The sequence below is a fragment of the Drosophila bipectinata genome, chromosome 3R (genome assembly GCF_030179905.1).
Source record: "Drosophila bipectinata strain 14024-0381.07 chromosome 3R, DbipHiC1v2, whole genome shotgun sequence".
Lineage (NCBI taxonomy): Eukaryota > Metazoa > Arthropoda > Insecta > Diptera > Drosophilidae > Drosophila > Drosophila bipectinata.
Window position 1 is genome coordinate 2,940,699 of NC_091739.1, and position 23,772 is coordinate 2,964,470.

At 45.7% G+C, this 23,772-nt stretch overlaps 2 protein-coding genes across 4 annotated transcripts in view; one reads left to right on the top strand and one right to left on the bottom strand.

Annotated features, from left to right (window-relative positions):
• The window catches only part of Octbeta3R (Octopamine beta3 receptor), a 35,330-nt gene that overhangs the window by 2,021 nt on the left and 9,537 nt on the right, over positions 1-23,772 (bottom strand). For 2 of the 3 annotated variants that reach the window (XM_017245605.3, XM_017245604.3), the window contains exons 2-7: positions 7,480-8,464; positions 6,193-6,393; positions 4,716-4,991; positions 4,462-4,639; positions 2,302-4,201; positions 842-1,258 (exon numbers count right to left, since the gene is read on the bottom strand). In XM_017245605.3, coding sequence (XP_017101094.2) covers positions 842-1,258; positions 2,302-4,201; positions 4,462-4,639; positions 4,716-4,991; positions 6,193-6,393; positions 7,480-8,108 — 3,601 coding nt within the window. In that variant the 5' untranslated portion in view covers positions 8,109-8,464. The remainder of the gene's footprint in view (positions 1-841; positions 1,259-2,301; positions 4,202-4,461; positions 4,640-4,715; positions 4,992-6,192; positions 6,394-7,479; positions 8,465-23,772) is intronic. The other variant, XM_017245606.3, reaches the window with a different exon arrangement.
• Hug (protein hugin) lies at positions 11,867-14,101 on the top strand. The gene is made up of 3 exons (XM_017245607.2): positions 11,867-12,044; positions 12,859-13,177; positions 13,540-14,101. Exons 1-3 carry the CDS (start codon positions 11,961-11,963, stop codon positions 13,797-13,799), a joined length of 663 nt encoding a protein of 220 aa, XP_017101096.1. The 5' UTR covers positions 11,867-11,960; the 3' UTR covers positions 13,800-14,101.

Sequence of the window (23,772 nt, forward strand, 5' to 3'; positions counted from 1 at the left end):
TGGGGGAAGCATGGGGCAGGTGGCATGAGGCAGGCGGCAAATGAGCAAACGGTCAGGTGGGCTAGTGTTTAAGTGGGCGGTACGAATGACCCTCCCACCGGATTTAGTTGACTAAGCTGGTTAGCAAGGTATTCAGATGGGTAGGTGTCAAAAACTGGTGTTTCTGTTGGGATTGGTGCCAGTGAGTTTGGATCGAGTGGGCTCTTTGAAAATGTTGTGCCTTTTTGATTTGACTTTGGGCTTAAATTTGTTTAAGCATCTAAGCTTTTAGTTGGATTTAAGCAACCCATAAATTATGTACGCTGAATTAAGTTTATAAAAGATTATTTTAAAGTTTTGAGTTTATTGGGTAAGAGAATCTTCCTTTCGGAAATAAATAATTTTGATAAGAGTTATAGTGCCGAAAAGAATATTGAAGTTGTCGGATAATGAAGCTTTTCAAGTGTTATTTCAGAAAGTGTGCGAGTAAATTATATGGTTCATAGGAGCTACTAGAATAATAATAAAGGTCGGCTTCGATGTGAATACTTGGAATTGGAGTGATATTCAAAATAAAAAATATACAAAGTAAAATGAATTTGTTTTCATATGAATAGTTGGAGTATTTGAAATATAGAACGTGAAAAAATGATTTTTATTGAATGAGAAATAATGTAAATGTAAGACCGTAATGGAAGTATAATACAGATGGACATGATTGACACGGAAACTATTCGTAAAAAGGATCCAGAGGCGTGAGACATGAGGCATGAGGCAAGTGCTGAAGCTGAGACAGGCAACAGGGTAGAGAGAGCAAGAGAGAAAGCGAGAGGAAAAGGATGGGGGATACGACAAGACTCACCGGTTGCACCGCAGTGACTGCATCCGGTCTTGAAGCGGCGCTTCCGGTTCTTGCTCTGCTGCCAACATGCCGTGACCGCCGCTGTACGTTTGTGCCAGAAGCTAGGAGTGGACCCCTGGCCAAGATCTGGAGCTGGATCTGGCGCGTGACTACTACGTTTACTACTTGCAGTGGCGGTGGTGGCTGTGCCGGTGGCGGTGGTGTCAGTGGTGCCGTTGGTTGTGGTGCCGGCGTTCGCATTGACGGTGGTGGTGCTGATGTCGGCGCCGCAGAGCGGGCACTTGGGCAGCGGACTGGGCACCGGGGCGAAGGTGATGCCTCGCGGCCGTTGCTCAATGATCTCCGCCTCCTCCTCATCCACAAAGATGCAGATGCCGCCGCGTCGGATCAGCGAGGATTTATTGGAAAACTCGGGCTCTGCCACGGTTGGATTTGTTTTATTTTTTGGTGTTTATTTTGGATTTTGGTTTGTTTTTTTGGAGTAGAAGTATTGGATTGGTTGGACATAATTTGGTGATTTAGATTTTACATATATACACGTACAACACACAAGAAGATATAGATAGAGATTTGGAGAAAAGAGAGAGACAGACAGATAGAGACGAGTAGTAGACAATGTACACACGATTCTCACAGACAGGACAGGATCTTTGGATCTCATGCACGTGCCATGCACCGGCAAACGCAAAGGGATCGGGACAGGAGGATATGGACGTGATTGGGCAAGGAATCGGTCGGTTCTCTGACCATTTTATTACACACAAGCTCTTGGCGGTCCCTTCGGGTCTTCGTCGTTTGCAGGTGCAACTAAACTGGAAGCTTGCACTATTCTAAAGCTAGGCAACTAGGATTTCTATCGATTCGGATAGCTATGGATAGTCACGGAATGTATACATTTTTACATCTCCAAAACTTTGTTCTAGGCTTCAAATATGTTTAATTTCTGTTTTATTTTTTGATTCATATTTTTGGTAAGTAACCAACTCTACCCCAATAGTAAAATTCGAAAATATAAAAACAAAGAGCTTATTTCCCCTTTTACACATTGAATTTCAAAAATCGTAATTTCCCTGGACTATCCAAATTAGTTTACTTTTTATTAGAGTAAATAATCGTTATAGTAAATTGCTGTCCTTTTATAAAATGCAAAAGTAAAAACAGAATCTCGTTACATTTATTATTGGACAAAATAAAATAATTATTTTCTTAAGTTTTTAGCTAAACACGGTTGTTAATTTCCCTTGGAGAATATATGTAAAATGTAAAACTGATATTAGTAGTAACTTTGTAGTTTGTTTATTATTTAGGATGTTTTATTTATTTAGTGTTTTATCTATTTCATTGAAATTTAAATAGTCAATGAATTTTTCCTAAGAGAATTTAAGAACTAGCAAACATTTATTTTAAAAGCCTGAATTCCGCCCGTTATTCTATCAGATTTTTAAAACAGGAGTACTCACTTGCTGAACTGGTGGACACGCGACCCATGGGGATATAGCTGCGACTATCGCTGTTCTCCTGCGAAAAGTTGATGACATTCACGTCGTAGGTCACCACGGAGGCCTGTCGTTTGCGTACAGTTTGGATGCCATCGTAGCCGGTCAGGATGCTGCAGCGCTGCTTGCCACCTCCTCCGCCTCCGTGGAGGCCTCCACCTCCGCCGGAAACGCTCACGTCCGCTTCACCGGCGCTATCTTTGCGCTTGAACAGCGGCGACGTGACGTCCTTGTCGCTGCCCGTTTCCATGGGTGACAGCGTGGAATCGAGTATGATCTCCGGTTTGGGTGATATATTCAGGGGCAGCTGCAGCTGCTGCGGCACCTGGGGACTCGGGGGCTGGGGCACCGGCAGCGTGGTGACCACATCCAGGGACACGGTGGAGGTGTCACTGGGCGTGTAGCCCGGACCAGCGGCATGCGGTGGCGGCGACAGGAAGTACACATTGATGGACGCCGACTGAGCATTAGATGAGTCCATTCCCATGGCACTGCAGGGCGAATTCGCGGGCGGCAGGGCTGGGGCTGGCGTGTTCGGTGGGGACATCAGATAGTTGGGGCACACCTGGTCGCTCAGCGTGCTTAGCCGCTGGGGGGCCCCGGCTGGTCGTCCCAGCGGGAAGCTTAGCGACCGAAAGATCTCCGCCAGTTCCGAGCTGCTTGCAATAAGCAGGCCATTTGGCTCTGGCAGCTCCGGCGGCGAAAGAGACGGCGGCGGGGTGGCTGGCTGCTGCGGGGACTCGCCGAAACAGTCCGCCAGTTGGGCAAGCTCGTCGTCCCCGGTAGACACCGGATGGGGTGCAGTAATGTCGCTGAAATCGATCAGTTGAACGCCATCGCTGAACTGCTGGATCACGCTGCCGCCCCCGACGCTCTGCTCGCTCAGGACATTGATGTCCAACAGGATGTCCGGCTTGTTCGGTGTGGAATCCGTGTCGCTGTGCTGCCGATGGCGTCGCTCAAGTTTGCGTTCCTTTCCACCGCCCCCGCACCCGTTGTAGCTGTGCGACAGCTTCCGGTTGCGGGCCCGCCGGAAGAAGCTGGACCCCTCGGAGTTGGTCTGCTGGCGCTTGCGTTCCAGAGCAAAGCACTCGGAACTGGTGCGCTTGGTTTTCGTCAGCAGAGAGAGGATATTGAAGCCCTTTTCGCTCTTTCCCACTGGCAGTTCTTGTTGTCCTGTTGTGGCCCGGGACTCGCTTATGGTCTTCAGGAACTCCGAGTCACTGGAGGCGAAGGCCTTCCGCCCGCAGGCCGCTGCACCTGCCTTTAAGCGTATGAAGTCCGTTTCGCTCAGGGCAGCGTACTTGCCACCTCCCGGACCACTCAGAATAGTTCCCCCCGTTTGGCGCTTGAAGTAGAGGTAATTATCCTCGATCAGGCGCTTCAGCTCCTTGTTGTCCTCGGCCAGAGGCAGGTGGGTGTCGTAGACGTCGTTGCCTTCGCTCTCGTCACTGTTCAGGCCAAACACCCGGTATGCCGTGGACTCTGGCTCCGGCTCGCTGTTGCCACTGCCGCTTGTTAGGCTGTGTTGCTGTTGGGGCGCCCCCGGATGTGGCTTCTTATCCGACTCAGTGGTTGATGGGGGAACTGTTTTGCCACCCGGAATGGACTCTGTCCAAATCTGAGGGTTGAACACTGGCGCTGGCGGCTGCAACTGGTTGTGCGTGTGCCCCGGCTGCTGCTGCTGCAGTGCCATCATTGAAGGGGCACTGTCGGTGTGGGTGACCTTCTCGTAGCGCTCCTGCTCCAGGTCCCGCAGATCGATGCTGCTACGGCTGAGGCGCCTCGGCGGTGGCGACGGCACCCGCAGTTCATCGCACTCGTCCCTGTCGTCGTCCTCGTCCGTGGCTGGTTGCAACATGTCCTGTGAGCCGGGAAGGGGAGAAAGAAATTGTTTGGATGCATCAATTACGCAGCTTTACAAAGGAAATGCACTAGTTGCAGTGCTCAGCCCTCGGGCCTTTAATCTCATCGACCCGGGACATCTATTCACTGTAAAGTAGGGCTTTGATGCTGCCTGGCGGTGGAGCCTGAATTTAGAACCCATCTCTTTCAATTTTTAAATGAAACTCTAGCAATACTCGCTGTATCCAAAAGGATACCAACTTCCTTCATCAAACTCACCTCCAGGTTGCTAAGGGCGCTGTGCGTCTCCTCCCGCGTGGACGCCGCATTCAAATCGCAGTCGCTGGGATGCAGATAGCTCAGGTTGGTCGGCTGCTGGGTGTGGCCCATGTGGACGCTGTTCAGAAGGATGTTGGAGCTGGTGCGGCTGAGGGCCTTCCGTTGGCGTACCGCCTCCCTGGAAAACCACAAACGGAGAGAATCGAACAGCAATTAACTTGGCAATAACCAAACCCGAAACAGCGCTCACTCACTTGAAAATGCGCCAGTACATCACGAGCATCACGATGCCGGGTATCCAGAAGCTCACAGAGCTGGAGATGAGGGCGTAGGCCTTGTTGACCACAAAGGAGCACTGGTCGGGGTGCAGGGACACCTCCCGCAGGTGCTCCTCGGTGGTGTACCAGCCCAGGAAGATGGGCGTGAACGAGATGAGGGCGGGCAGGATCCAGACGTTGGCCAGCATGAAGCACACTGTTTTGTGCGTCATGTTCAATGGATACTCCAGGGGACGCACAATGGCATAGTATCTGTTAAACGGTCGGATCCGGAAGAGATGGAAGACAAAAGAGGGTGTTGTCGAAGTTTTATTAATGGAAATGGATTGCGGACAGTTCTGGTGGCAGGTGCTTTTCAGTCCTGTCGTAGTTTCTTGTTTTTTTCTGGCCCACAATATAATTGATTATCGTCCTTTGGCTGGCAGAATAATCAAAAACTGCGAGTACACTCAGTCAGGAGTGGCTACATAAAATAATCGGGAGCTCATTACCAACCATTTTGGACTATTGTTTGCTTCCAAATTAAAACTGATTGCATTTTATTCGATTGCTTGTTTGCAATTATTTTGAAACTACAAAATTAAACCAAATTTCATTCGATTATTTGTATTGTTTTTTGGTTTAGAAACAAACCCATTCGGTGGATGCTTTTGAGTTTAATTTGGTTGCAGGACATTTTCCAATCGTTAAAAATTTAAAGCGAAAACTTTGTTTTTATTAGAATTTGAAGGAGCTAATACCCCCATGATATACATATATGATCTATCTGTATAATCTATATGAGCTATCTACTAATGAGGTAGCTAGATTTACATCATAAATTTCTGAATTTCGATTTCACGGCTGCTCTAAATTAGCCAAATGGTGTGCCAATGTCGGTAACGAAATCGCAAACTTTGTCCGAGCTTCTCGTTCTTTTTGAACTCATGTAGGTGCCTTCTTTTGTTTGCGCCGTGTTTTGTCGGCCATCGAAAGGTGAGCGAAACTCGAATTAATTAAAACAGACAAAGGACCCACGCCACTGTCCATTGGCCAATATCCTCGGACGGTGTTGGCCCATTGTTTTTGGTCAGCTCTAAAGAGGAGCAGCAGCTGCTGGAGCTTCCAGTCGGGTAGGGCGCCAATTAACAGCTTTTCGGGATTGCTGGGGGATTTAATAGGCGGGGGAGGGGTACGTACTACGTATATTCGAAATGCCCACGCCTTGGCCGGCTGCAAATCATTTGGGCCGCATTTATCATACGGGCCCCGCCTAATGTTTGCTTTTGATGTGCGCGAGCCTTTCACAGTAATTAATTGTTTCTTCTGTTGGTATTGAAAGTGATTTGGATTTGAGCGCCGGGCATCTGGGCAAGATTAATGATTTGTGTTTGGGGAATTTGAGGGAGAGCTCTTAAACTATTGGGATTTAAATCGCTGGCGTTTAATAAAGAAACCAGTTTTATGTACCCACCTGTCGACCGAAATGCAGCAGAGGTGCAGGATGCTCGCCGTGGAAAAGTAAACATCCAAACTGTTGTACACGTTGCACATGAACGGGCCGAACATCCACTTTCCGCCGGACAACTCCACGGAGGCGTTGAATGTCATCGCGCAGAGGGCCACCAGCATGTCGGCCATGGCCAACGAGACGACAAAGTAATTGGTTATCACCCTGTGAACGAAACAATAGTCCCAGAATTTGTTAGTATCCCCGGTTTGGTATTTGGTTGCGTATTCCGTGTGGATGGCACTGTTCCGGAGTCCGGACCCCGTCCCCTTGAACCGGACCGTAACCTTTCCAAATGAATGACAAGCGAAATATGAATCATATGTAGATGATCCCAGTCCTGTTGTGTGTGTATCCTTTTTAACCCCACTATATCCTGGCAGCTAGCATAGCATTGCATTTCCATTTCCGGTCTTCCGAGGCCAACAGTTCACCTGTATGCTGCAATTTCCACGCCTGTCATAAGCCATTCGACTGGCGAGCCACCTTTCAACTCTCACCTGTCATCCACAGCTAACCAGTCGTCCCGGCAATGTGCTAAGGTATTTTATGATTATTTATTTTATTTCTATCTTGACCATGTTTCAGTCCATTTCAGTACCTGAATTAAATGCATCTCTTTAAGTCTGAAAGAAAATATCTTTTATAAAAAAGCAACCCTAAGCTCCAGTTAATATTTAAAAAACTCTCTCTTCGTAATCTCCTTGTTTTGTTACCTCCTTTAAGCTTCAGATATTTTTAATCTTTTATTAGAATCCTAAAGAGATCCCTGTATGCCAAGCCGGTTATGTCCTGTAATAATGTTGTAAACGGTAAGCTGAGCACTTTAAGGTTTTTAGTATAATGTCATAATAAACTCTTTAATCAACATCCGCGATGTGCTCTGCTGCTGCACGCATATACGTTGAGCAACATTAACGGGGGAAAGAGGGCTAGGGGCGTGGCAAGGGACGGATTCGAGCCCTGCCCTGAATGCTATGCTACACTTATTTGCAGTGCACTCTGGGGCGTCCTGTCATCGCGCCACTGTCATGGCAGCGATGGGCTTGTGTGTCGCATTTAACTTCGTTTTGTGCTTTATTATTCCACTTGTCGCTCATTTAAATTACATTTATTACGCTGGCACAAAGGACTCTCGCAGCCGGTTACCTGCATTGTCCTTGCCACTGGCAATGCCCGTCAATTAAATTCAGGCGGTTCGGTTGACTCACCAGGTTCACAAGGTGTAAGCAGGTGTTCTCAGATACTTACCGCAACTTGCGATTTCTCTGCACAGATATGATGACCAGTGCGTTGCCCAGGACAGCCGCCAGGATGATTGACGAGAAGATGAATCCTTTGAGCACCAGCAGGGATACATCCAGCCAGCTTTCCTCGTCCAGATCGAGCCCCTCTTCGAGAATGTGGCTAGTGTTGTCGTTGGCAATGGCTTGTGCTGTTGTGTTTGTGGCAAGAAAATCAAACGGACTCTCGGAGGACGCAAAGGACGTGGACGACGCCGATGATGTGGCTGTTAACGATAGCGAAGTCAACGAGGCATCTAAAAATTGCAGTGTTGTAGGCAAACTCGATGTTGCAACTGCAGCTGTTGTCGCTGTCGTTGCCGTTGCAGGTGGCAGGGTGGTGGCTAATGTTGATGTTGCTGCTGCCAGCAGTGGGTTGCCATTAGTGGTGGCGGCTCTGGTTGTTGTCGCTGCTGTTGTTGCAACGGTGGCATTTAGGGCTGCGGCACTACCTGTGGCAAGTGCCGCTATCGATTTGCCCAGCCTGCTGCTGGTGGATGCCGATGTTGCTGGTGTGCCTGCCAGAGCCAGGGGCAATGTCATTGTTGTGCCAAGAAGCTCAGAGACTGTGGCCCCCGACATGTCTTTCAATTTCATGGTCACTTCACACGGCGCGTCCCTCTTGAAGGGCAGCTCATTAAAGTCGGGTCCATAATGATGACGTCTCGTCCTCGCAGCAGTTGGGCTTTACCTTTGGCTCCGTGAAATTTAAAACTCCAGTAATTGCAATCTGCAATGCAAACAACCAGTCGGCCAAAGTTCGTCGTCATATTGGTTCTTCTTCCTGTTGCTCTCACTCTTCAAGTCGGCAAGTCGGAGTTCCCTCCCAGAGCTCCGCTTCATTTCAGAGCCTCTGTGGCAAAGGGTGAGAAGCCAGCACCCGGTTCGATTTCGATTGGAATCCAGCAGTTTTCGGCACTCGAGCGAGCGCAACAGTCGGCGACAGTCGGCAGCTGCAAATGAATAAATAAATAATTTATGAAATAATCGAAGGAGTGTGAAGGCTGTGAAATTGCATGAAATTGGCGAAACGAGTGCTAGCGACGCCCGGGGGAGTTTTTATGTGAGCGCACATACAAAATTCAGGAGCCATAAAACCCATTGGCTGGCATATTGATTTGCCCGGCAATTTGTGCACAGCTACACAAAAGCTCCAACCCCCTATCTTCACTCGGAGACTGTCAGCTGTCAGATCCGGTATGTCCGACTGTCCGCCAGTCCACTAGTCCACCAGTCCGCCAGTCCGCCAGTCTGCCAGTCCCGGTCGTCCTTCGGTCTATCAACTTTCCTCTGGAACATTAAAATAACAGAAATAAATTGCGTATACGCAGTGTGAGCACACGGCATGCAATGCATTTGCGAGGGAGCACTTCCACGCATCTGCATTCGTACTATACGAGTATATGTGCATATATATGCCATGCTCTCATCCCCAGCGACTGTCAAGTGCTGACACTTGTGGGGAATTGCATATAGACACAATGTTGTTGCTTTAAAACAGAGATTAAAGCCAGATTATTGAAGCTCCGAGAGTGGCAAGTTTTTCCGAGTCAGACTCGCTGTGGCTGTACTATCTGAACAGCCAAATCCCCTATTCTTGGCTAAATTCCTCTCAGAAAAATCAGTGGCGCATCGAAAGGAAGTGCAGTCCTTGAGAGTCACATAAATCGTTGGCTACAAGTCGTTATCCAGGTCGTATAACGAATTGGATTTTCCTGTTTCTCTTTCTTTGAACATCCTTCACCGTTTTGATTTTAATATTTGTAAAGGATATATATGGACAGAAGACAGAGACAATCGCAGCCTTGGCGAGTCGATTACATGACAGTTACAGCTCCTTGCGTTGTCCTTCGGCTGTCGGTTTGTTTACTCGGCGACCGACCAGAGGATAGTATCTGCCAAGATTGGCAACTAAATGTTTTAATACTCGGATTTTCGAAGGATAAAAACCACATCATAGCCGCGCTCCCCAGTCTCATTTTGCTTTGTTCTGTGGCTTTATAAATTTCATTATTTATTGGTCGCTCGACTGGCAAAGTCTTTGGTCCCAACACTCACCATATAGCTTAATTATGGGCTCTTGCCCGGGCCGGAGCCAGATCCTGAGCCGGAAACTTTATAAAGCCGCTGCCCTTCCGGCACTCGAGTTCCGCTTAAGCGCAAACGTCAACAGAGGCAGCTTCGTGGGTCAACAGAGAGTCCTGGAACCTGGGATACGGGGTCGTGGCTGTCAGGCGTCGCGGAGTGGGTGGCGCAAGGAGGCGCAAAGTGCAAACTTCAAAGCGCCTCGCGTACTGTACACGACTAATTCAATTAAATCCCTTCGCCAGGACGAGCCGTGCCACAGGGACACAGGACACCAGTGGGCGTTAAGGGCATTAGATGCGCGCCACTTGAAGGCTTAACTTCGGAGAAGCATTAGCGGGCTGATAAAACGCACAAGAGCAAATAATTGAACCGCTGCAGCTTCGATGGCAAACAACTTACTGGATGTCCTTGGCCAGAGCTTCCTCCCGGCAAACTGATAACCGACAAGATAAGTGCAGATTACTGACTTACCAATAATTGACAGAGAAATATCAAGCAAAGCATCTGCATTTGAGGTCATAGGTTATTCGATTGCCGGAACTTTTGGTTTCATGGAAACAAAATGAAACTTTTAGGAATGCAAGGGCAGCTTTTGCAGTCAAATTAATTCCATTTGTACTGTTTTTGACGTAAATTGACAATTAAAAGGGCTGAGCCAAGTTCAGTTCAGTTTGTGTTTCTGTTTCAGGTTTTGCTGAAATTTGTTACAATATTTCACAATTATTTCGCAACGGATGAAGGTCATACAATCTAAACTAATCACCACAACATTTTTCTCCCATTTTTGGCTGCAAATAAATTGTTTGTTACTTTATTGCTGTTTATTTTTTTTCGTTCAAGGATATACTTTTAAGGCTCCATTTTCAGCACTCTGGCAAACAGATAAATCCTTCTGAATCCAGGCAGGGCCAGGACAAGAGGTTGCCCCACATTGAGTTACTAAATAAATAAGAGCCATCTGGGGGTCGTCAGGTCACCGTTGTCGGGTTCAGCTCTGGGTCGACGTGTCCGGGTCATGTTTGTGTAAATTAGTGGCACAAATAAACACTCAACCAGCAGATTTGCAGTTGCTGCCCCAGCTGCACCGGTTGCAAGGGCGAGACCAGGAAAAGGCAGCGGATTGATGGATGGCTGATGTCCGAGTTTAGTTAATTGAAAATGCTAGTGATTTGCAGCATTGTGACGCTATTGAAAGGCGGCAAAGGGTTTGGGATTATATTTCCCACATAGTGTAAATAATTTCACTGGGCTGTCACCTTGCTGACCCGTTATTCTGATGTGACAATCGACAATCGGAGCTTCTGGAATCGGATTTAAAATGCTTGCTGACAGGCCCGAACCCAGTGTCCCGGGGGCCTGGATTCCCAGGTCTTTCGGTCCAGGTGTGGCAGATGTTTACCCAACAAATTGAACCTAATGCGGCTCAGAAATGGCATTTAAATAAGCCAACAACGGCAGCAGGGACATCCAAGTCACCCAAGCCACCGAAGCATCCTTTCCCCAACAAGCTTCGGCAGGCCTCAAGCTGAGATACATTGCGCAGACAACTGTCAACATTTAAATAAGATTGATCGATTGGCGGCGGCACCGGCATTGACATTGGCTTCGGCGTGGGTGTTGTCACTAATGCCCACGCCCTCTGAGTGCTGAGGCGTGGCGTTTCACACGCTCTGATTTGCTCCAATCCCATTGCGTTCCTAATACACAGGGAAATAATACTTATTTCCCAATTCCTAATACTTGATCGAAATGTTACTTACAAGTTAAGGGACTCTTTTCAAGCTAATGAATACAATTTGGTCGTAAAAAGAGTACCTAGGAAGAACCTATCCTTTTTTTTTATGATAACCATTAGGTAAGAATCCCTAGAAACTCTAAGATATCCACCTTCTAAAATTATAATACAAAACAAGTATTCAACTCATTTTCCTTAGTGTTTTAAGCCCAACTATATTGATTGCCCTATAAACACTTTGATTTTCGACCCTCAATTAGACCCCCAATCGAAAAAGTCCCTCCCATGGACTGTGCCCTGTTTACCATCGCTCTGATTGCAACAAATTGGTGGCGCTTCCGGTTTGGATTTGCCGCTTGATGCCTCGATGCCTCGACCAGCGGGCAGTCGATGCAGATTAGAGTGCATAACAAATCACTTAGCGCCTGTCATTCGCGGAGCTAATCAGGCTTCTATGGACTGCGGGGTGTCCGGCCGAGTCTGGGCTATAAAAATTCAGGATCGCCGGACTGCTGGCATCAGTTGGCCGGCAAAGTGTCCGGCAGAGAGTCATTAGGCAGCACCGCGTCCCCGAGTGTCCTTAGCGGAGCACAGAAACCGCCCCGGGCAAGCCAACCAATCGAGTTATGTGTCGTCCGAGTTATTGCACACTGCTGCTAATCGCGGCGTCCTTCTACGTCCTTGTTTGCAGCCAGGCCAAGTCCCTGCAGGTGAGTGGAGGCGGAGTGCGGGTAACGAGGTGAAACGAGCCGAACAAGCGCCACTTAATTAGTGCTATTTGCCCAAGCGCAAGTTCATTCGTTAGCCAGGTACGATAATTTGCTCAAGCTGCTGGCTCCTAAGTTGTTTGGCAGTTTTACGTTCCTAGATTTCAAGTTCAGGATTCACACCCGAATCCGTTGCGAAAGACGCAGTTCTTGGAGTTCTGCACCTTGCGGTTGCCTTCATTTCCTGGCTGTCAGTAGCATTTTTCAAGTATGCTACCAATTAAGCTGCAGCCGGATATCGATTCGCATTTGATTAACGAACGCAAGTTAGGGCCCCTCGGGCCGTATACGCAACATAAAATGGTTTGCCAAAATTGGGGTTTAATGCCAGGTTGGGAAAGGGCAAGTGACGCCCTCGGCGAAGAGGAGCGTTTATGGGCGAAGTGCGATTCACAAGCCGATTTCAGGTGTCGGCATTTCAATCTACATTGAGTTGTCTAATCAAGCGGCACACTCGCTGCCTGCCGGGTTGTAAATTGAAACAATAAAGTGCTTGACTCGCACATTCGCACACACCAAACACCCACACAGTCGCAGAATCACCCACCTACACGGTGTGGTAAGATGGCTGTGTGTGTGCGGGGCACGTACGAGTATGAGCATAAATAGGCGGCATAAAAATAACTTAACACGTGTCGACAGTTTGGCAGCCTCTCCAGCCAGGGCCCCCTAAAAAAACAGTCTCCAAGGAAATATTTCAAATATTTTCTTTTTCATTTTTTCGTGTGCCCTGCTTTGTGGCACTTTATTTTGGCAGGGCACGAGCAAACTGGATTTGGCAAATCACATCAGCGCTACCTCTGGCAGAGGATCATCAGGACCAGGAACAGGACCAGCATCAGCATCCGCATCAGCAGCAGCAGCAAGGACATCAATGAACGAGGCTCGGCATAAGCGCGCCATGGGCGAGTACAAGGAGCTGACTGACATCATTGACGAGCTGGAGGAGAACAGTTTGGCCCAAAAGGCGAGTGCCACTCTGCCACTGAACGCCGTGCCGCCGCAGGGCCAGGAATTCGACTTGGAGAGCATGCCGCCGTTGACCTACTACCTTCTGCTGCAAAAGCTGCGCCAGCGTAAGTCCTTCATCCTACACTGCTTCGCAGGCTCACACTGCGTATACGTTATGCCGCGTGGAGATGGTTGCGTGACGAAATGTGTGGAAAATAAGACGATTCGAGGCTTGAGCTCTTCTAATTGGATTCCAAATCACGTTCACGCAACCATCTCCATTACTGGGGCTTACTGTTTCCATAAGCTTTTTACTATATTATGCAGATAGAAAAATATTATACAAACGGCTCGTCTTTTTGAAAAGATATGTATCCATATGAGAGTCAGACAAAGATAAGATCTCAGAAAAGTATCATTTTGTGAGCTTAATTTTGGTCAAATTGTAGTTTACCCTTTATCCTTTTCTGGCATTTTTTGTTTAAAGTGCAGAGCAGCGGCGAGCCCGCTTATCGCGTGCGCACGCCACGCCTTGGCCGCAGCATTGACTTTCAGCAGCTACTGGACGGCGGCGACGGCGGTCGCAGCTCTAGGGGCTTGGAAGTGGGCGTGGCTCTGGCGGGCAGCGAGGAGGCCACTGGCGGGCAGTTCATGTCGCGCATGATAAAGAAATCGGTGCCGTTCAAGCCGCGCCTGGGAAAACGTGCTCAAGTGTGCGGCGGCGGTGGCGGCGGCGGAGGAGATTAAGTCACGACAAGGACGCCAGGACACCACACTGCGGATGCGAATGCGGACACGGACATGGAATGCGGAGGACGTTCCCAGGACAAGGTTGAGGCCAGGCTCGAACCAACTTAGACATACTCCCACAGACACTTATGACGGCAAGCGGAATTCGATGCGACGCAAAAATAATCCACCTATGAAAGTAAATGACTAGTTTATGCTGTTAGCTACCTACAACCGTGTTTTGAGAGGATCTAATGATGTGTATATATAGTGCATACAATATATTTATTATTTATTTAAATAAATTGCAGCTCCCAAAAGTTGGCGTTGTTTACTCGAGAGGCGGGAGTCCAACCACGACTCTAGCGTGCGGACAAATTTGCATTCTAAATGAGCCAGGCGACGCTATAAACAGCCAAAAATTAAATAAGCATGGGAATTTTATTTACGCTGACCTCTCTCATGGAATTATTTTTACAATTTTCCAGGTCCTTTTTATTGGAAAAATTAATACAATTTTCATAGTCACAGGGCGCGCTTAAATTGGAAATGCGAGGCACTCTGGGGCAGGGAATTGATGTACCGGCTGCAGCAGGATATGTGTGCTTGTGTGCAAGCTGATAAAGTATCCTTTTCCCCCCAGAAAACCTCACATCGCCACAAAAAAGACCCTCCCCAAAAACCAAAAGCTACTGGCTTTATTCGGCCTGATGAAGCATAAAAATATTTTGCGGGGCTTGCAGCCAACATTTTCAAAAAAAAAATCTCAGAACAGGATCCATTTTCGATGAGTGCGTGCTCATCGTTTACCATTTGAAAGTGCAACCACTTTCACAATACATTTATAAAAGTTGAATATTTTACCTAATTTGAAAATGTTTATTTCGAGGACTATGAGTTTAAAATTTTTCCCTTTTAACCATTTTTGCTGGGCAAAACTTATATTTTTCTGGAATTTCTGTAATTGGTAGTAGAAGTAAATTAGAAAATGAAATATTATGCTTTTCAGTTGCAAATTAAGATTCAAACAGAACTAAGAAACACTATCAATAAGAATTATCCTCGGGGCTTGCCATTCATTTGATTTGTATGAGTTACGACCAGATGTCTTGGCCGGGCTAAGCATCGAGTCATGGCTGACGCAGCTGTTTTTACTGCCCCAACTGGCTCTGAAAGTTGGGGCAACTCATTAGAAACTTGCCACATGCCAATTAGTTGGCTTAACCAGGCGTGCTCCTGCCGTCCGCCCCAGTAAGCCTTATCCACCGGTTAGAAATCCCCCAGTTAAAGTCAGGAGCAATTATTGACCGCAGGTGGTTGAAAAAGCGCCTGGAAGTTATCCGTTCGATGGTCGCTCTCCATTTAAAGCCGGTAGGCTCGCATGCATTCTGGATCCAGGCTACGGTTCATACATCACGTAGTCTGGCAAATCTATGGAGCCGCTAGGCGAAGGATATATATCTGCCTCAATCGGGCTTAAATTGCGATAATGGGCACACGGGCCAGCCCTAGTACGGTGCCCTCTTGGAAATATTGAAACATTATAACTGCAAAATGGTAATAAATTTTCCTCCACCTCTTGGGAAAAATGAACCAAAAAAATAAAAAAAATGGAAAAATAGGAGAGAGGCAGAAGGAAAGTCGCGAGCCAGACACGCACATGAAGGCTCGATATATGTCGGGACTGCACTCGGAAAAAACTATCTAAAAATTATATTTAGTTTTTATAAGAAAACATATCAAAAAGTTTATATTTGGGTTTAATTTGGATATTTTCTTGAAATTTTAAGGTGCAATTTTCAATTTTTTATTTCCACTTTCCATAAAAACAATAATCTGTCTGGAAAAATATTATTACTATGATACTACATAAATAAGATCTAGCTTGTATAACTTTTCGGAACTAAAGAAGTCTACATTAAGGCAATCTACATTTTTAAAAAGATAATTTCTCAAAGAACTGTTTACAAACTACTTAACAACTAAGCTATAGATTTTTCGATGAAATTTAATACAATATAATTACTTATGATTGGTTTTTTTTTTAGAGAAGGTTTGTCTCACAAATATTTCTTTTTAATTCTGCAGCTTTTCAATATATTTTTTCCAGTGCAACTCCGGCAGTCGGCAGGAACTTTGCATGACAGCGGACGTAGATTTACAGTTAGGTCGTTGCGTAAGGTTAAACTACCTTAACATCAGCTGGCACTGGATGGGCTTCCTGTCTACGTGGGCCTCCTCCTCGCCAGCCTTAGATTTTGATTTTGCTCCTGCTCCGGCTGCTTCTTCTTCTTGTTCTTGGTTCCGGCTCTATCTGGCTCACACATATGCAAAATGATAAGTTGATTGTACGCACACCCACACAGACCCACACAGGCTGGCGAAATCACTTTGCCTGATTAAACGGCGCCATTCCGCTTCAAACATTCATTTGCTTGCGGCGTGTTTGTTGGCATGTTTGCCGGTCTGGCTGTCTGCGAGCTCACCTTGGCCAAAAGCGATCTCGGCCATTAGGGAGAATTGTTAAAAATGCCTGCTAATATGGCGGGCGTCTCGCAGCGCTCACTCAGGTTCGACCGCAAGCCCTGTTTATTGTGGCCCGACCGACTGATTTGAATTGATGGCCCCATTTGCGCCCCTCTTGCGGCTCCGGCGGGTGTGGCACTCACTTAATCAAATTTCAGCCATGCCGAAAAAGGCTTCAAATTGGCTTTGTGTATTGTTTGCTGCGACCGGATTATTTATGGGCCAAGTATTGTGCTTGCGGCCACTTTGATGTCGAGCACACCTGCATAATGGCTGCGACTTTATCGTCGCTCCTGCATCAAATATTAATTACTATAGACTCGAGAGCCTACCTGTCGGGGTGATTGATAAGATGCGATTAGGGGCTTGCTTAACCAACTTTAAGGACCTGGTCAGTGAGTGGTAAGTTGGCTTTAAGTTCGACCGAAAACTAATTAAAAACTTTTCGAATAATCTTCGCCAAGGCACAGATACCCGTACAATTTTCTTACTTGAGTTTTCTCGAAAATTTAAAAACATTTGACCAACATTTATGGGATTTCCCAAACTTTCTCCCTAACTATTTCGTCTCGAGCTGATAAAGTTTTCATACGGGTTTTGGCCATTTCTGGTCGACAGACTTGCAAAGTACCTACACACTGAGTGCGGAGATCCATAGCCAAATACCAAATAGTAAAAGTTGAAAACGAAATAGCCAGGCCAGTCCCGGGGCCAAAATGCAGTGGGAGCAGCTGAAGTGGTAGGTGGCAGCGTTGTTGGAGCTCTTGGCCAGAAACCCGTGGACAGTGACGGCGGTAATGATGGACAGGTGGGCCTGGGGGCTGCTAGTTTTTGTGTTTGGGGCGTTCTATTCAATCTTGTTGCCACTGTAATTTTTGCTGCCGTTGCATGGCGCCGGGAATTTAGAAATTGCAAATGCAGCAGCCACATTACCAAACACATCGGCTTGGCCACACGGCAATGCCAGCACAATATACCTCCTGCTGCTACAATTGAGGCCTTCCGAAGGGCACGAGGACGAGGACTAGCCGAGGACGAGGTCAGAGCATAAAAGCAAACGAATTCAAATCGAAAATCGAGTTTTTGGCCAAATACGCATCAGGGGCGTTGGCAGTGGCACTGGCAATGGTAGTGGCTTTGTCGTTGCTACTGGCTGTTGGCACTGACATTGGCATTTGAAAATCTCGGACTTGCTTGCAGTATTATAGAATTTATACAATCAAGTTAGCTGAAGTGAAAATATTTACCGAGAACAGCGAAATGTGGTTGATAGACTGTATAGTGTACTCCACAGTGTGTTCCCTCCAAATGTAGTTCACTTGGAAGGACGTTTTTCTGATGGAGTCTCTACTGTAACTGGATGAGTATCACCATGTCAGTGTGCAACACTTTTGTTGATTTTTATTTAATATGAGAGTGACGCTGCATGTCCTGTCGGCAACACCAGCACCACCAATAATCTAAGCCCGCACGCATGACTTAACCGTTGTCCTGTTGCTCCACGCCCTGGTCGCCCTAGTCATCATCCATCAATTTGGCTATGACATCCAGGCTGATGTGGCAAATTTGTTGCCACTCGGGCTCACACTCAGTTTATCAGGGGAGGGCATTCGTTTAATTACTGTCAATTAGACAAACATTGCGGCAAGGCTGGAGGCCTCATCCTGCATACCGACTGGACCACACACCATATATAATCAAATTACATGCCAGGCCAGACTGAACGTAAACGCTGGAGTGAATAGTGGCCAGTGGATCAGGGCCAGCAATCAGATAATCGGTCTCGGACTCTAGACCGATTTCAATAAACTGGCGCCAGCCGGATGCGAGGATGCCCTTGAGAGGCACTCGCAAGGAAGTCGCTTTCAATTACGCCAGTTTACCCGGTAGCCGTCCTGGCGTGACTTTTCCTGCCACAGTCAATGCCACGGCCATTTCCACTTCACTCCGGCTTCATGTGAGTGACAGACTGGCAGACGATTGCCCCTATACTTGTATATATAGTGATTGGGTTATAAATATTTGTTCGACTTCAGCCGCCCGGACCCGGTGGGTCCTTGGTGGAAATCTGTTTCGTGCCCCGCCTGCTCAATATAAATACAAATCAAATGCGGCCCGTAGACGTTGTGCCTCCTGACGGCCATTAATTGTATCGTGAATTCATGTATCGCGCATCGTGCCCCCCCATGCTTCCCTAAAGTCCCACTCCGCCCGATACTTTGCCCCTGGGAGCCTGCCATGGCGTGCAACATTTGTTTGGCGCGGCAGCCGCGGGGCGAGTAATGAAAAAATTAAATGAAATAACACGCAGAGCGGTGTGTGTGCTTTCCTTAAATCCTGGCTAATGAATTAAAGGAATAAATGCTTTAAGTCCCTCTGCAAGTAAAAGGTTTGGGGTTTGGGGATATATTTTAGAATAGCTTTAGAGGGTAGAATAGTTATAATAAATTATACATAAAATTATATTGAAAAAGAAAAATTTATTAATATTTGATTTATGCAACCATGCAGATGTTTACAGATATTATAAGATTAATGATTAGTGTGAAAAAATTTGCTCAGATAAAAAAATAAAGATATAATTCTATACTATTATTAAAATTTTTTATCTCATAATTTAATAGCATTAATCAAAAGTATACTATTGTATTATTGTATAGTATTGTATTCAAAATATATTTATTGCTGCTAATCTTAGTCAATATATTATTTATTAATTTACTGTGAACAATTTGCTATAATAACCATATCTCAATTCTGCCAAATCGGATGCTTTTAGAGGTGTTAGGTGTTATAGAGAGTCTCTTTATTTTGTTACTTCTAAAGGCCTATTCCAAAGCACCAAAAATTAGGTGGTTTGTCTACAACCATTTCATCATTTACGAAAATTTATAAATTTCTAATAATAAGAAAAAAGTAGCATCTAGTAGATAAACTCTACTCCTCACTTTTTCCGCAATGTTCCTTGATTAATTACACAAAATAGTTAAGCCAACATATGTTCTAGTGCTTTTATAAATAATAAACTAGAGGGCAATAACTGATGCAAGGGGACATTCCCCTAGTGAGTGAAAAATGCACTGGGAAAAGCGCATTAAACAGGAAAAACGGATAGCGTGACAATGTGTTGGAGTGCACACGGCATTGAACTTCTGCGGCACGGAGGTCGTCGCTCAACAATTGGGTATTATTGGAAATAGATGGCCCTGCCATTCAGGCCAAATTTCGTTAACTGACATTTATAATTGACATCCTGAATTGCACGATTTCCGGATTGCGATTGCCAGCGTCATCATTCGATGGCGTGTCGAGTTTAGAAATAATTAAAAATATTATCGCAAGTCAAGTGTGCAGGACGGCACACGATTCCGCTGGTAATTAACTTTTCAGCTCTTTTGAACTGGTTTTGGTTGTCCTTTTTTCTGCAGTCGAATGGTGCTGGGGTGATGGGCCTGGGCGTGGGTGATGCATGGCAATTATGACGTAATTATGACGCTGGTCATATGCAAATGAGCATTCGACGCGTCGGGGTCGTCCTGTGACTTTTAATTGCTCTTGTGCGAGTCGATGGGTCACATCCGTTTGCAAGGGCGGCGGCGGCAGGACGTGAGTGTGTGCGGCTGCAGGGTGGCAGGAGGCGGACATTATGGCCCACAGCTCGGTTGGCCACTTTGGTCTCGTATTGACAGCTGAGTCGAAGCGTTTAAAGTGTCAAATTTAAAATGCTCAGCTAATTGCACTCAACGTCCGGGCGCCGGACGACGGACTAAACAACGGGCCAAATTTGTTGCACTTAATGAGAAAATGTACGAAACATTTGAGCACAATTACCGAGCAATTTAAGTTAAATGAACTGTTTCAGATTTTGTCTTGGCTTCCTTTTTATTTTTTCCGCCGCTGCCCTAAATTATTTATAAGGCCTGGGTAAATACACAGACGCCGCTGATGAGGCCGTAAAAAGTGTAGGCAAGAGGAAAGCACAAACTCGGAATAAATAAAACGGAAACGCTAAAAGACAGCTAACCGGATTAGCGTGATTATGTTTATATATTCCGTACATTTTGGCAGAATGATTACTTCATTAGCCCGTGGAACGGTTGCTTATTTGGAAACAGTACTACAAGCCCTGGTGTGATAATCTGCTATAACTTAGCTTAAGATTCTTTTTCCATTTTAGTTTGTAAACTTTTAAGTAGTATTCACTAATATTTATCAGTGGAAACTTTCTATTATATCCCTTTAGAAAACTTGGCAGATGCTCAATAAAAACCTTTCTGCAGCTTCAGCAAGAACTTTCTTTCGCCTTTCTTAAATAAAATCAATAAGTTTTTTAGCATCATGATACCAGACCTACCTATATACATGTATAATTATATGAGTATCAAAAAACCAGTCTCACCCTCAAAAGTTGTCTTCACAGTTAACTTTTTCAATGGGATTATTTTTGCCTCTTTTTAAAAAAACACATAAATTCAAGCTTGAGGGAAACTTTTGCTTTCTGTTTTGTTTCAGTCGGCTTTGGCAAAGTTTATTATATAGTAATCATACCTCGTGGAACATAAATATATGCACAAGTATAGGCAGTGTGTACAGGGGATAAGTGGGAGGGCTCAAAACCAACTGGCTGCCGAGTTGGGAAAGTGGCTTTGGGGCTAGTTTTCATTGCTGGCACTTGATGGCAGTTTTATTGATTTGTTGTTGCGAACTTTTCCTTTAACATGGCTTGAATTTATGGTCCCAACATCAACAAACAATGCCCGGCAGCCCGCCCCAGCGTTTGTTCCGCCCTCCGAGGCCGCCAAAAAAATTTGCATTCGGCCAAGTCAAGGCTGCTGTAGTTTTCCCTCTCTATTCCCCAACCTGGTGTTTTTTGTGCTTTGTAATTTTCATTTTGTTATTCCCATTTTGTTTATAGCGGGCACCACAAGAATGTTGACCACCGAATTTAAACAGCACACGGCCATTTACTTTCTGGCTCTTTGATATTCACCGCCCCACCATCTCGCACCACAAAAACCTTAGTCGGAGATCCCCTCTGCATATAATGTTCATATATTCCCATTCATATTTTGTGTTTTTTGCGTTTGTAATGGGCGGCACAAGACAAAAAACATTAGCATAAGCGCTTGTGGAGCTTTCTGCCAGAGTACACTGGGCAAAAAAAATAAAAAGGCGTTTCAGAAAGTGCTGGGAAAGCGAAGCGGCACGCGTCAAGACCGCACGCGCTAATTAAAAGAAATAACCAAACAAAAAACTATGAAAACAAAGGGGCGGCGCTGAAAAGCGAGCACTGTTTTCAAGCAGAAATTACTCATACGCCTCGTGGTGCGTGTACGTGCGCCTGTGCGCCTGGCTGGCAAATTGTTTTTAATTAATTTTTATGACCTTAAACTTTATTCAACAGCCTGAAATTCAAGGAGCTCCCTTCTGCCGACTTGATACGGCTGCTCATTATATTAAAAATAGAAAGCAATTAGATCTGTTTACCGCTCAAAATTATAAAAACCAAAAGACTAAACAATGGGTGGACTTCGACAAAGACTCTGTTCACCATTCAAGTTCAATTTGACTAAAGTGTTGGCACTGTCCTGTGGCCACTCCAAGTGGTACAAAGGAAATGGAAAAGTCAATATGAGGCAGCCATCGAAGCGTTAACGGTGACAGACAAGGACGAGATCCGGAGCAGCAGCCCAAGCCCTTGGCCAGCTTCATTTAACTTTCACTCGGTCCACAAACACAAGCACACATACCCACACCCGCTCACTTTCACATCCACTTTCCACTCTCACATTGTCCGCTGGCAGCAACTATTGCAATAAATATGAAGGCCATAAATGGCTCAGCCGCAAAATGTCACGTGTTCAGCGCGTTGGCGTTGACGTTGGCTTCCTGGCTAATGCAGCAAAATCAGAGCCCGGGTCAGGATTAAAGGGGCCAGAACAAGTCCAAATACATACAGTCTGCCATCCATAAATCATACAATTTCGTGCAAGAACCGATTTGGCTTTGGTTTACCATTTTTTTTTTGTTTAAAATCTAATGGTTATAGACTTTAGGGATAGTCTAAGGGTAGAAGGATAGTCTTTTATTTCTGTAATGAAGCACTTTTTCCCAATTCCTTTAGACTTCATGCCCGTTTATTTGGAGCAATTTAAAAAAATTGTTAAGTTCAGGAAATTGGAAATATAGAAGATGTACTGTAGTGGGGTTTTTTGTGGGCATACTTTGGCCTTAGAACTGTTCATTTCACCCAAGCCAACTGGCTTTGGCCCTCCGTCCGACAATGAGTTGTCCTGGTTGCTACCAGGTCCGCCAGCTTTTTAATCTGTTTCCCTTTTCCGGGTTGATTTTGTTATGTATTTTTTGTCGAGCTGTTGCCAGGCGAACGCCTCGTCGGGGAACTTATAAAAAATGTAGGCAAGGGCGCCGCCAAGTGGCCCAAGTTCAGTGCTGCTGCCAGGGGCAATTGGGCAACGCATTATTTCGTAGATTATGGCTTATGCATTATTTATGTGGGTCAGTCAGTCCGACGATGAGCGGCGAAACGGCCTTTAATTGGATCGCAAGTGGGCCTTAATGTGCAGTCCGCTGGGCCGCGTCCTTCCAGCGGCTATTTTTAAGGACTCACTCGCACACTTCATCCGCAGCCTTCGTCCGGCCGACCCGGTAGATGAAAAGTAATTTATCCCCGTGTAATTCTGGATTAATGTTAACGCCGGAGTTCACTAAAATTTAATTCTTTACACTGATTACTCCCTTAAAGCGAGCCGAAATTAATTCAGCCCAGCTTATTTATTCAGAGTTAACTCTGCTCGCAGTGAATTTTTGCGAAATGAAAAGGCATTTTCTATGCGGAATGCACACAACTTGCCGAAAGCTGTTGCCACTCGGGGGCTGAATATGTTTAACCCTTTGTAGAGGGAAAAATGCTTCATATAAAGGGATATGTAAAAAGTATTTAAAATATTAAAACTGTACAAAATATTATCTATAGAATTTATAAATTGAATGATGGCAAAAAAGACTGCAACCAATGTTGCAATGTTTTTCAGCTTAATGAAATTTATTATCGGAAAAAATGCGTAAAATAACTATAGATTTTTACCTCTAATGGTTTTTTAGCTGACGAAAAATGTTTATGGATGAATACCAATAAAAACATTAATAAATTCCCTTTAAAGGATATTCCGTTTGGTTACCATCGTCTAGTAATTAGCTCTTTAAACGTAGTTTAAGCTGAACAAGTGTGGCCCCAAAATGGGTTAAGTTGCAACTACATCTGGCACAATGCCAAGGTAAAATAGCTGCCTTGCTTTTGAGAGAGAAAAGTGGGCTAGTGGGTTGGTGGACTAGCTGGGTGGTGGGCTGGTGACGTGGCCTAATGGAATTGAGAAAGGCTTGCACTACAAAGGCTAACAAACAACGAGAGTTCCACGCATATTAACACAGTTTCCTGCACACGCCC